Here is a 13,534-nt window from a genome sequence, read left to right as displayed (position 1 = left end):
ATAAAAACAAAAAACATTTGTCATAAGAAACTAGCTCCCTGGTATACAGAAAATACCCGAGCTCTGAAGCAAGCTTCCAGAAAATTGGAACGGAAATGGCGCTACACAAAACTGGAAGTCTTCCGACTAGCTTGGAAAGACAGTACTGTGCAGTATCGAAGAGCCCTTACTGTTGCTCGATCATCCTATTTTTTTATTTGAGGAAAATAAGAACAATCCAAAATGCTCCAGTTTCAACTGTTCTGCCTGCGGCTATGGAACCCTGACCTGTTCACCGGACGTGCTACCTGTCCCAGACCTGCTGTTTTCAACTCTCTAGAGACAGCAGGAGTGGTAGAGATACTCTGAATGATTGGCTATGAAAAGCCAACTGACATTACTCCTGAGGTGCTGACCTGTTGCACCCTCTACAACCACCCTAGTTATTATTATTTGACCCTGCTGGTCATCTATGAACATTTGAACATCTTGGCCATGTTCTGTTATAATCCCCATCCGGCACAGCCAGAAGAGGACTGGCCACCCCTCATAACCTGGTTCCTCTCTAGGTTTCTTCCTAGGTTCTGGCCTTTCAAGGGAGTTTTTCCTAGCCGCCGTGCTTCTACCTCTGCATTGCTTGCTGTTTGGGGTTTTAGGCTGGGTTTCTGTTCAGCACTTTGTGACATCAACTGATGTAAGAAGGTCTTCATAAATACATTTGAGTCTTGCCATCCCACTTAAACATCTTAATATCCCTGAGCAATATCTATCATCTCAAACACACACTTTTTTTTATATCCTTCTCCTTTTACATCCAGCTCGATCTTCATCCACCCCACCGCAGTATGTCCTTCAAGGGCTGCCATCCCTGACCCTGACCGTAGACGAGAGGGTTAGACCTCGGGCTTGCCCACAGACTGTGCCTGTTGCCTTGGCGATGCTGGAACACAGCCACTAGGTTGGACCCAAGGCACAGAGCACACCTCAATAGTCTGATGTGGTTTCTCCTCCCCTTCATCTGCACTGATCTGTAAAGGCAGAGGAGGTGACAACAACATGGTGGGACTATGTCTGCCGGGCATTCACTTCCATCGCTCCAGTTGGTTCACGTCAGTACAGATTAAGGAAACAAGACAAGGAGAGGAAGACATTTTAGACTATTGAGATGCAGCCATGGTGTCCCAAACTACAGGGAACATCCTCCCTAAGGGATAGACTGGTAAGGGGGGATGGACGGATCAGAGGAAGAGCCAGTGAACAGACTGATGTTGTTGGAACCAGTCCAGACAGCACTGCCAAAGTGCAACCCTCAACTGAGACATAAACCTCAAAATGAATCCCCGGTTTTAATAAACAAATAAAAGATATGGGATGATTTGATGATAAACTGTGTTTGTATGATTCACTGAGGATTCATTAGAATCTCAGATCACAAAAAGCATTATTCATAGACAGTCTACAGGTTGAATGTCCCTCGACAAATTAATTTCCTCACATAAAGCATAAAGCATACGCCATGATAATGGTTCAGCATTTGGTTTCCCAAATGTTTTAAATAATCAACGCTTGATGAGTTTGGGAAACGAAGTGCTAGACTGTTATCATGGCGTGGCTGCAGTGGAGCAGGTTGAGAGCTTCAAGTTCCTTGGAGTCCAAGCACACCAAGACAGTCGTGAAGAGGATATGACAAAACCTATTCCCCCTCAGGAGACTGAAAATATTTGGCATAGGTCCTCAGATCCTCAAAAGGTTCTACAGCTGCACCATTGAGAGCATCCTGACTGGTTGCATCACAGCCTTGTATGGCAACTGCTCGACCTCCGACCGCAAGGCACTACAGAGGGTAGTGCAAATGGCCCAGTACATCACTGGGGCCAAGCTTCCTGCCATCCAGAACCTCTATAGCAGGCGGCGTCAGAGGGAGGCCCTAAAAATTGTCAAAGACTCCAGCCACTCTAGTCATAGACTGTTCTCTCTGCTACCACACCTAATCAAATGGCTACACAGGCTATTTGCATTGCCCCCTCCCCCTCTCTTTTACACCATTGCTACTCTCTGTTGTTATCATCTATGCATAGTCACTTTAATGACTCTACCTTCATGTAAATATTACCTCAACTAACCAGTGCCACTGCACATTGACTCTGTACCAGTACAGAATCAATAGTCTCGCTATCGTTATTTTACAGCTGTTCTTTAATTACTTGTTACTTTTATTTCTTATTCTTATCCGTATTTTTTTTAAATGCATTGTTGGTTAGGGGCTCTTAAGTAAGCATTTCACTGTACAACTACACCTGTTGTATTCGATGCATGTGACTAATACAATTTGATTTGATTTGAAACCCTGGTCGAGCAATATCTTTTATCTTGATCATCAAACGGTCGAATCAGAGAGCCTGATGCTGTGGGTAAAGTTGTAAGTGACCCAGTGCTCTTCCCTCATCCAATCCCCACTCCAGAACACTCTGCTCCACTCAGCCACAGAGTTGCCTAGCAACCCACAGAGCCACTCAGAATACACATGTAATGATGGGGCGGTGAGTCGAAGCAGGTGCAGGTGAAACGTTTTAATAAAACAACAAAACCAAGAACACGACACTAACATAAGGCAGGACACTGATACACAAGAACAATACCAACTGGTGAGTGAACCTGGGGAAGTGACATATAAAGGGGAGGAAATGATGAAGGTAGTGGAGTCCAGGTGTGAATCACATGCGTGTAATGATGAGTGCCAGGTGTCAGTAATGATGTATCCCAGGACTGGTGGTTAGTACTCTGGCCATGTCTTACGCCAGAGGGGAGGCGCAGGAGCAGACGTGTCAACACAGGAACTTCAGAGCGCTAGGATAATGAATCCCCACTCTATCCCAGCATTCCTCTTCCCAACCGGAAGCACATTCACTGTAATTATATCTCCATCCACGTTTTTCACAAAGGGTAATATGCTACACACCAGTGCATGGTCACCTCCTCCATGCACACTGGGTTGATGTGGGTTATAAAGTTATAAATCACATAGATAAATCCACAGTTGTGTGAGGACAGTGTTAGAATGCTCTGGTATTTAGAATGCTGTACGATAAAAGATGGTTCTGAATCACGTCGTCAAAATCAATATTTCAACAGACACAAAATGGCTGACGAGACAGACGCCAGTGATGAACTGTTTTTTTAAAATATATTTTTTGTATTTTTCCCCCAATTCTGATCTTGTCTCGTCGCTGCAACTCCCCAACGGGCTTGGGAAAGTAGAAGGTCGAGTCAAGCGTCCTCCTAAACATGACCCGCCAAACCACACTTCTTAACACCCACCTGCTTAAACCAGAAGCCAGCCGCACCAATGTGTCGGAAGAAACACAGTTCAACTGAGGTCAGCCTGCAGAGGCCCGGCCCGCCATAAGGAGTCGCTAGAGCGCGATGAGCCAAGTAAAGCCCCGCCGGTCAAACCCTCCCCTAACCCGGACGACGCTGGGTCAAACCCTCCCCTAACCCGGACGACGCTGGGTCAAACCCTCCCCTAACCCGGACGACGCTGGGTCAAACCCTCCCCTAACCCGGACGACGCTGGGTCAAACCTTCCCCTAACCCGGATGACGCTGGGTCAAACCCTCCCCTAACCCGGATGACGCTGGGCCAAACCCTCCCCTAACCCGGACGACGCTGGGTCAAACCCTCCCCTAACCCGGATGACACTGGGCCAAACCCTCCCCTAACCCGGATGTCACTGGGCCAAACCCTCCCCTAACCCGGACGACACTGGGCCAAACCCTCCCCTAACCCGGATGACACTGGGTCAAACCCTCCCCTAACCCGGACGACGCTGGGCCAATTTTTCACCGCCCGACCAGACTCCAATTTGCGGTCAGTTGTAATACAGCCCGGATCGAACCCGGGTCTGTAGTGACGCCTCTAGCGCTGCACTGCCTTAGACCGCTGTGCCAATTTGGAGGCCAGTGATGAAAGTTTTAAACCAGAGTCCGCTAACACCATTAGCACATGTAGTTCTTCAGTAAAGTCTGGTAGATTAATAAACAGGCTTCCTTCAGCTACAGACAGAACTGTAATCCCCTAAAGGCAGGATTCAGTACAATCAGTAGTGGCAACCTAAATGAAAACATGGCCCCTGGGGACCAGACAGTAGAGCAGATTACGAGCAGCCTTGGGCGACAAACCTCTAACTGTTGGCAGTCTGTCTCGCTCTCCGACACACACGGGATTTATGTACAGTACACATCTGAGGGGTGATCATTCCATTGACTCCATAACCCCCTACAGAGTTATATTTTATTACATATTTTAGGGGGGAAATTTTGGGCAGGGGAGAGGCAGCAGAATAGTGTTCTGGAGAATTGAACAAGTAGCCCGAGGCAGAGAAGACACCAAGTGTAACAACATATATAAAAACAGTTATAGTTGGATCAGAAATAGAGATGGGTAACTGGGTACATAGTCAGTTAGTGTAACTGCACAATACAAGGCCATTCCCACACACTGAAGTTAATCGATGCCGAAAACCACACCATTTAATGTAGGTCATGAAAATGTCTGACAATATTTAGGTGACACAGTCACGGCATGTGCCTGCGTAACTGTTCATTTGTTTCCTTTCCCTGGGGGCAAAGCTGCTTATGTTTTCAGGGGCTGAAATGGGATTACATACACCACACCAAAATATACACACCAACAAAAATACACTGTGTACAAAACATTGAATAAGCAGTAATATAACTTATGGGTGAAATTGTGAAGAGACATTGTATACACAGAGTGAACAAAACATTAAGGACACCTGCTCTTTCCATGACAGACTGACCAGGTGAAAGCTATGATCCCTTATTGATGTTACTTCAATCAGTGTAGATGAAGGGAAGGAAACAGGTTAGAAAATGATTTTTAAGCCTTGAGACAATTGAGACATGGATTGTGTATGTGTGCCATTCAGAGGGTGAATGGTCAAGACAAAATATTTAAGCGCCTTTGAAAAGGGTATGGTAGTAGATGCCAGGCGCACCGGCTTGAGTGTGTCAAGAACTGCAATGCTGCTGGATTTGTCACGCTCAACAGTTCACTGTGTGTATCAAGGATGGTCCACCACCCAAAGGACATCCAGTCAACTGCGGGAAGCATTGGAGTCAACATGGGCCAGCATCCCTGTGGAACACTGTTGATGCCTTGTAGTCCATGCCCAATGAATTGAGGCTGTTCTGAGGACAAAAGTGGGTGCAACTCAATATTAGGAAGGTGTTCCTAATGTTTTCTACACTCAATGTATATACATAGCAAAATATATCAACAGAAAACACAGCAAAACCTCTATATACACAGAGCAAAGCTATAACACCACTCTCTCTAGCCCCCACACAAACAAACATGAATGACAAGATCAACCTCCTCCTCAATACACACACAAAACCCAGTGACCTAACGCACACCCGGTGTACACCACTCTCTCTAGCCCCCACACAGTGCGTGCACACACACACACACACAGTGATTCCTCTCCCTCTGTGCTCTCTGTGAGGGCTGAGAGGTGTTATTACACTAAAGCCCTGGGTCTGTAATGGAACAGTTCAACCCCACAGACCTTGGGGGAGGGGAGAGGTCAGAGAATGTAATGTTTCAATGAACAAATCATGGCCTCAGTAGCATGAGGAAATCGACCCACCCAGAAAGCTACTCCGTATTCAGGTGGGTGTGTATGTGTGTGAGTGAGAGAAATAGAGGGATAAAGAGACAGAAGACAAAGCGAGAAAGAGATACTAATCAAGAATACCTGTTCACAGTATACATTTTAGTCATTTGCAGACACTTATCCAGAGCGACTTACAAATTAGCGCATTAATCTTAAAATAGCTAGGTGGGACAACCACATATTACAGTCATAGTAAGTACATTTTCATTTAAATCAGAAAAGTCAAAGCTCGTAAGGGGGGAAAAGTCAAGTGCGAGTGTTAGCCCCTGGAATGGCATGGGGGGTGGGGGGGGGGGGGGGGGGGGGGTGCTGTGGGACATGCATACGGAGCAGCAAGAGGAACAGTCCCTCACTACCTTCCGGCTACGTTCAAACCCTACACCCCAGCACTCCGTTTTGAAACCTCTGGTATCTTGGGCCTCCCATCCCTACGGGAGGGCAGCTCCCGCTCAGCCCAGTCCAAACTCTTCTCTGTCCTGGCACCCCAATGGTGGAACCATCTTGTCTGTAAGCTAGGACAGCAGAGTCCCTGGTGGTATTCCCAAAAACATCTGAAACCCTACCTCTTCAAAGACTTATGTTAAATAATCCCACAGCAACCCCCCCTTCTCAACCCAAACCCCCCGCGTACTAGCAGTGACTTTGCTGATAGCTTCTTTGAGGAAAAATGTACCTACTATGACTGTGATATGTGGTCGTCCCACCTAACAATCTTAAAATAAATGCACTAAGTTGCTCTGGATAATGACTAAAATGTAGTGGATTGTGTGGAGGAGCGAGGTGAAATTGGAGATCTTGGGAGGGTTGAACACCAGCGAGCTGCAGCGTTCTGGATAATTTGCTGGGTTTTATGGCACAAGCTGGGAGCCCAGCCAACAGAGAGTTACAGCAGTCCAGACGGGAGATGACAAGTGCCTGGATTAAAGACCTGCGCTGCTTCCTGTGTGGGGCAGGGACGTACTCTACGTAGAGTAGAGCATGAACCTGCAGGAGCTAGTCACTGCTTTGATGTTTGCAGAGATGGACAAGGTGATGTCCAGGGTCACGCCAAGGTTGTTCGCACTCTGGGAGGGGGACACAGTGGAGTTGTCAATTGTGATGGTGAGGTCTTGGAGCAGGCAGGCCTTCCCCTGGAGAAAGAGCAATTCTGTCTTGTCAAGGTTGAGCTTGAGGTGGTGGACCAATGTCCAAGCTGAGATATCTGCCAGGCACGCAGAAATGTATGTGCAGAGACTGAGACGCCCAGCCCTGAGAGGCTGGAGAGGAGGATCTGATGGTTCACTGTGTCAAAGGCAGCAGATAGATCTAGGAGGATGAAACAGAGGAGAGAGAGTCAGCTTTGGGGGTGCTGAGAGCTTCCGTGACAAAGAGAAGAGCAGTATGGGTTGAGTGACCCGTCTTGAAGCCTGACTGGTTAGGGTCAAGAAGATCATTCTGAGATAGTAAGAGAGTTGGTCAGAGACAGCGCGCTCAAGTGTTTTGGAAAGAAAAGAAAGGGATTTGATTGTTTTGACGTCAGAGTAGTCAAGTGTTCATTTCTCGAGGAGGGGAGTGACTTGGGCCATTTTGTAGTCAGATGGGATTGCCTGTCTTGTGTGTGGGAGGGGACTGGGAAAGGGTGAGGTCAAGTGTATTGCCTGTCTTGTGTGTGGGAGGGGACTGGGAAAGGATGAGGTCAAGTGTATTACCTGTCTTGTGTGTGGGAAGGGACTGGGAAAGGTCAAGTGTATTACCTGTCTTGTGTGTGGGAGGGGACTGGGAAAGGGTGAGGTCAAAAGAGGCAAGGAGGGGAAAGAGAGTTGGAAAGAAATCAAGAGCAGCGAGCCATTGTCAGGAAATGAGCCTATCAAGGTGTCAAGCTCATTGAGGAACTCTTAGGACACCTGGTGGGCAATGGATGTCAACAATCCTAAGCTTGAGTGGACAAGTGAGTGACAGCAGGGAATTCAAATGAGGAGACAGGTGAGAGGAAGAAAGGAGAAAATCTCCAGTTAGGAGAAATTAGTAGCCCTGTGCCACCACAACGACCAGATGCTCTCAGACTATGAGAGAAAACGTAGTCAGATGAAGAGAGAGCAGCTGGAGTAGCAGTGTTCTCTTGGGTGAGGTGATCAATGTCTCTATCAGGAAAGGGCCTGAAGGGATGAACTCCGCATTCTTGATCGCAAATTGTCAGTTCCAATCGCTGCCAGAGACCAGCAATTCCATATGGGTTGTGTGTGCAGGGTACACTAAATTAGAAGGGTTGCAGCCAAGGGGTGGGGAGCGTCTGTAAAGCCTACTGGGAGAGGAGTGAACAGGTATAGAAAACGCATACATAGTTGCCAAAGCTACAAAAAAGCTCAATTTGATCTGAAACTTACTAGGTAAGATACTCAAGTGAGAGAGTGGTGTGGAGCCTTCCTCGAACAGGTCGGCAGAACAGTCTGACATAACCTGAGGGAACAGGGGAAAGGGACTTCTCTCTGTTAAAGCAGAGAATGTGACTTGCAAGGCCAATAATGCTTCACACACACTAGACGTAAAACGTGCTGACGAGGCCGACGTCTTCAACCAGCCTACTATACTGTCAGTGCATGTCTTCTATGCATTATAAGGGAGAACACAGCAGTAAGACTGCTCTCTGGTGGCAATCAATGGTACTGCACTTCCCCCCAAAAAGTACAGTACCTTCTAAAATCTTGTTCCTGCTTTTCCTTACCTTATGGACCAAAGAAAGCATATTCAGAAATAAGATACTGTATCATCATTGCAAGATCGACTGTGAATACATCTGGTTTTATTTTGGTTAATTACTTTATATGAACACTACACATGGAGGATGACTAACGACACAAAATAGGGAATGTTATGCTAATCGTATCATTCATAATCAATCAGTTTGCACGTTTGTCACTTTTGCTAACATACACAACCATGTAGAGTAAAGGGTAAAAGCACAGTCACTCAGTATAAAAACACTACTAACAATATAACAACCCTTTAAATGATGCAACACTTAGAAATGCCTTCTCTTCCTTCCGCAGGGAGCGCTGCTTTCCTTTCTCGCTCTCACCATTTCCTGTCTTCATCATTGTCTCTTGACAGGTGGAGTCATTCCTATGGGACATGAGTTTAAAATGCAGACAGATGTGCAGGTAGGCCTAATTCATAGAAGACAACATGCTAAATACAGGGCATTAGGAAAGTATTCAGATCCCTTTCCTTTCCCCCACATGTTGTTACGTTACAGCCTTATTCTAAAACGGACTAAATGAATTGTTTTCCTCATTTGGAAAGGCACACGTCTGTCTATATAAGGTCCCACAGTTGACAGTGCATGTCAGAGCAAAAACCAAGCCATGAGGTTGAAGGAATTGTCCGTAGAACTCCAAGACAGGATTTTGTCAAGGCAGAGATCTGGGGGGGGGGGGTGGAGGGTACCAAAACATGTCTTCTGCATTGAAGGTCCCCAAGAACATAGAGGCCTCCATAATTCTTAAATGTAAAAATTATGGAACCAACAAGACTCTTCCTAGAGCTGGACGCCTGGCCAAACTGAGCAAGAACCCGATGGTCACTCTGGCAGAGCTCCAGAGTTCCTTTGTGGAGATGGTTGTCCTTCTGGAAGGTTCTCCCATCTCTGCAACACTCCACCAATCAGGCCGTTATGGTAGAGCGACCAGACAGAAGCCACTCCTGAGTAAAAAAGGCACGACAGCCTGTTTGGAGTTTGCCAAAAGGCACCTAAAGGACTCTCAGACAATGAGAAACAAGATTCTTTGTTTTGCTGAAACCAAGAGTGAACTTTTTGGCCAGAATGACAAGCATCACATCTGGAGGAAACCTTGCACCATCCCTACGGTGAAGCATGGTGGTGGCAGCATCATGCTGTGGGGATATTTTTCAGCGGCAGGGAATGGGAGACCAGTCAAGGGAAAGATGAACAGAGCAAAGTACAGAGAGATGCTTGATGAAAACCTGCTACAAAGCGCTCAGCCTCAGACTGGGATGAAGGTTCACCTTCCAACAGGACAACGACCCTAAGCACACAGCCAAGACAATGCAGTAGTGGCTTTGGGACGGGTCTCTGAATGTCCTAGCCAGAGCTCAGACTTCAACCCAATAGAACATCTCTAGAGACGCTCCCCATCCAACCTGACAGAGCTTGAGAGAATCTACAAAGAATTAGAAAAACTCTCCAAATACTGGTGTGTCAAGCTTGTAGTGTCATACCCAATAAGACCCGAAGCTGTAATCACTGCCAAAGGTGCTTAAACAATGTAATGAGTAAAGGGTCTGCATCCTACTGCTGGCTTGCTTCTGAAGCAAAGCGGCATTGGTCCTGGTCAGTGCCTAGATGGGAGACCAGATGCTGCTGGAAGTGGTGTTGGAGGGACAGTAGGAGGCACTATTTCCTTTGGTATAAAAAAATATCCCAATGCCCCAGGGTAGTGATTGGGGACATTGCCCTGTGTCGGGTGCCGTCTTTCAGATGGGATGTTGCACTTATTGTAAAAGTAGAGGTGTTAACCCCGGTGTCTTGGCTAAATTCCCAATCTGGCCCTCATACCATCACAGTCACCTAATCATCCCCAGCTTACAATTGGCTCATTCATCCCCCCCTCCTATCCCCTGTAACTATTCCCCAGGTTTATTTTTTATACATATGCAAAATATTCTAAAAAACTGTTTTTGCTTATTCATTATGGGGTATTGAGTGTAGATTGAGAAAAATAACAATTTCATCAATTTTAGAATAAGGCTATAACATAATAAAATGTGGAAAAAGTCAAGGGGTCTGAATATTTTCCAAATGCACTGCAAGAACACTCATTTTCCATTTTAAAATGTTTCTCCCATTAGCTCCTACTGAATGTGACCCTGTTGACCCTTTACCCAGTAGAGGGGAGAGTGTTGCCATCCTGGTCATACTCATCCTCATGGTATGGCAGGCCCTGGTGTACCCTCTGGTAGTGCACCCTCAGGTTGCCCCTGTGGGCGAACCTCTTGCCACACTCCTGGCAGACAAAGGGTCTCTTCCCCAGGTGGACGTCTCTCTGGTGGGCCCGGAGGTTCCCGCTGCGGGCAAAACGCTTTCCACACTGGGTGCAGCCAAACGGTCTTTCCCCTGTGTGGACGCGGGTATGCACCGTGAGCTCTGACGGCGTCAGGAAGCTCTTGTCGCATACCAAGCAGGGGTACATCCTCACCCCTGTGTGGCGCAGCAGGTGCCTGCGCTGGTGGGACGGGTAGCTGAAGCTCTTGCCGCAGTACGGGCAAGTGTAGGGTCTCGCCCCGCCCAGTGTGTGTGTGTGACCTTGTGCGTGTTTCTGAGTATGTGCGTTGGGGTGTGGTCTGACTGGATCCTTGGCAGCCAATGACCAGCGGTTCTGATGAACTAGGCCCCTCCCTCTGTCGTCTCTTGGTCTCAAGCCTCTCTGGGATTGGTTGGTTTGGTCCTGTGACTGCCGGGGCTCTCTCTGCTCTAGTACCTGGTCTGGGCTCTGGTCCAGGAAGCTTGGATCCTGAAGCTCTAGAGGAACCCCACTGGCCCAGGGGTCAAGCCCAGGAGACCTGTGGTCGGGTCTGGGAGAGAAATGTCCAACCCGGGGGCCATGGAAGAAGGAGGTGGAGCTCTGGCTCTGAAGAGGTCTGGGGTCTCCCTCCCAATGGGATACTACCAAGAGATAGGAACAACATCATGAAGGGGGCTCGATATACTCATTCCAACAATTCCACAAGTATAAAATACAATACAGAATGAAAAGACAAGGTTTATTTGCTCTAAAATCGCAGCGTATAGTTGCGATAGTTGTGGGCCAAAATGCTTGATTTTGCTTGCGGCAATTCTGACATTTTGGATGTCAATTTGCAATGATTTTGTCAGGAAAATTCGCTGACGGGGGGAAAAGTTTGTTGATGGTTTGATTGAACAATTGTATGGAGTAAAAGTGCAGTGACTGGTTAAGATTGAAAGCCCTCTTTTTGTACTGAGGTGATTGGACAGTTTTATGTGGTAATGTTAATATTGATTTTGGCTGTTTTATGCAATAATAGTGTGGTGATTGGAAAATTTGCAAGCCTTAGCATAATACGCAAGGAATTGTTGATTCACCCAAAAAAATTATCTATTGCAGAATCGCTAAATCCTGGAGCGACTGTAAAACACAAACATGTAGATTGATTGGTTAAGGATTACACTTCCTTACACTTTGCCTTGGTCCCTGTTGTGTCAGACAAGGGTTCTCCCAGCCTCTGACCCCCAGCAGAAGAGCTCCTCCCTGGCCCTTGGCCCTCCCCCTCCACAGGGGCAGGGTGGGGCTCCTCGAACTGTGGAAGAGGGCAATGTTTAAGCTAAAGGGAGAGAATAAAACATTAATGTGGGGGCCAGAGTCACAGCTGTGTTAACAGCCTTTGAATAAATTAACCATTGAAAAGTCAAAGCACCATGACTATCTTTGTGACATAGAATAAAACAGTAATTAAATAGAGAAAGACAGACATTCTTATTGTGTTAGAGAATGACTGACTGACCTCTTCTTTGATGGAGGACCCCTCCAGCTCAGTTCTCTCCTTTTTCATCCTGTGGGACTTCTTACATCCGCTGTCCTGGACCAGTGGAGGGGTCTCAGAGGCCGCATCCGAATCCCAGCTTGAACCTGAACAAACGGTGCAGGACAGAAAACCAGACAGCAGTTTAGGGGTGTTTTCAACCAAAATGTTCCTAAGATCATTTTCAGATGAGACATCCGGTTTTCTTACCAGCTCTTGGTTCAGACTGCTGCCCTGGGCTGCCATCTCCTCCTGTTTTTCTCACTGGTCCTTCTACCACATCCAGTAGGCCATCTCCTTCTTCTTCCTCTCCTTCCTTCTTCAGCCTCCTCTCTGCCCGCTCCAGCCTCCCCCTCAGGCCTGTGATCTCCTCTCCTCTCTGTGTCAGCTCCTCCTGCTGCTCACACAGACTGCTCTCAAAGATTTTTGCGATCTCACACACCGCTGCCGCCAGCAGGGAGTCCATGACGGTGGCCAGCTGGGCGTGAAACGTGTTCCTTACAGACTCCAGCATTGTGGCGACGGTGGTGTCCTTACCCCCTGCTCTGGGGGCAACAGGGGTAGATAGGGTGGAGGGTTACACCGAGTCCCAAGGAGAGGAGCACTTCTTTGCTGTCAATCAGGTGGGGTGGTGAAGAGGAGGATGTCACTATGGTAGAAGATGATACAGTAATTTATAAAGATGTGACCCTCTATCTGACATACAGCAATGTTGGAGTCAACCTGGCTACATCTGTCTCCTATACAGTCCACCAGTTATCTGGATCTGAGCCAGTCTGTGAAGCATAACTAGCTACAAAGCCAAGTAGCCAACGCCACACCCCTCCAGAATCACTGCTCGTTAGCTGGCTAAACCACTAATATCCAGTCTACATGCTGTTAACAACAGATGAGACTTACCTTAAAACAAACACTGAAGACTGTGACGAGTGCAGCCAGGCAAATCAAGATAGCTAGACAGCTGAACAAGGGTAGCTCTGGATGGCAGACTCAGTTAACGTTATCTAGCTAGCTGGTTAACAAAGACGCAAGAAACCTGGAAGAGCAATTACTGTATGTAGCTACAGTACTTGCTTTATTGGTCGAGTCATTTGAAATTCGAGTAGATAACTCAAACTCTCAGATTTTGGGATTTTTCAATTGACTAAAATGGCTAGCGAAATCTATGGAAGCGAGCCATGTTGATTCTCCGTCTCGCGATAATGAGACGTTCTTCTCTACGGGATTTGCAATTCCCAGCCGGATAGATGGAGTGACCGCAAAAGGGAAATGAGTGAGATCTAAAGCTTTTTTATTTATTTTATTTTATTAACAACAAATCAA

General features: G+C 47.0%; 1 protein-coding gene across 3 annotated transcripts; it reads right to left on the bottom strand.

Annotated features, from left to right (window-relative positions):
• Positions 1–8,434: 8,434 nt before the first annotated feature.
• Positions 8,435–13,465, bottom strand: LOC110504848 (uncharacterized). 3 transcript variants are annotated; one of them, XM_021583704.3, is made up of 6 exons: positions 13,112–13,465; positions 12,422–12,860; positions 12,194–12,318; positions 11,869–12,013; positions 10,556–11,336; positions 8,435–8,776 (listed from the first exon to the last, which is right to left on the bottom strand). In XM_021583704.3, the coding sequence occupies exons 2-6, from the start codon at positions 12,723–12,725 to the stop codon at positions 8,641–8,643; spliced, it is 1,491 nt and encodes a 496-aa protein (XP_021439379.3). In that variant the 5' UTR covers positions 12,726–12,860; positions 13,112–13,465; the 3' UTR covers positions 8,435–8,640. The 3 variants fall into 3 exon arrangements, with proteins under 3 accessions (XP_021439379.3, XP_021439380.3, XP_021439381.3); XM_021583705.3 differs by having other exon boundaries at positions 11,869–11,989; positions 13,112–13,432; XM_021583706.3 differs by lacking the exon at positions 8,435–8,776 and having other exon boundaries at positions 10,382–11,336.
• Between the last annotated feature and the right edge of the window lie 69 nt (positions 13,466–13,534).

This window comes from Oncorhynchus mykiss, chromosome 25, assembly GCF_057628025.1.
Source record: "Oncorhynchus mykiss isolate SJ-2025 chromosome 25, ASM5762802v1, whole genome shotgun sequence".
Classification (NCBI taxonomy): domain Eukaryota; kingdom Metazoa; phylum Chordata; class Actinopteri; order Salmoniformes; family Salmonidae; genus Oncorhynchus; species Oncorhynchus mykiss.
Note: the sequence above shows the minus strand (reverse complement) of the source record. Positions and strands in the feature narration are given on the sequence as shown.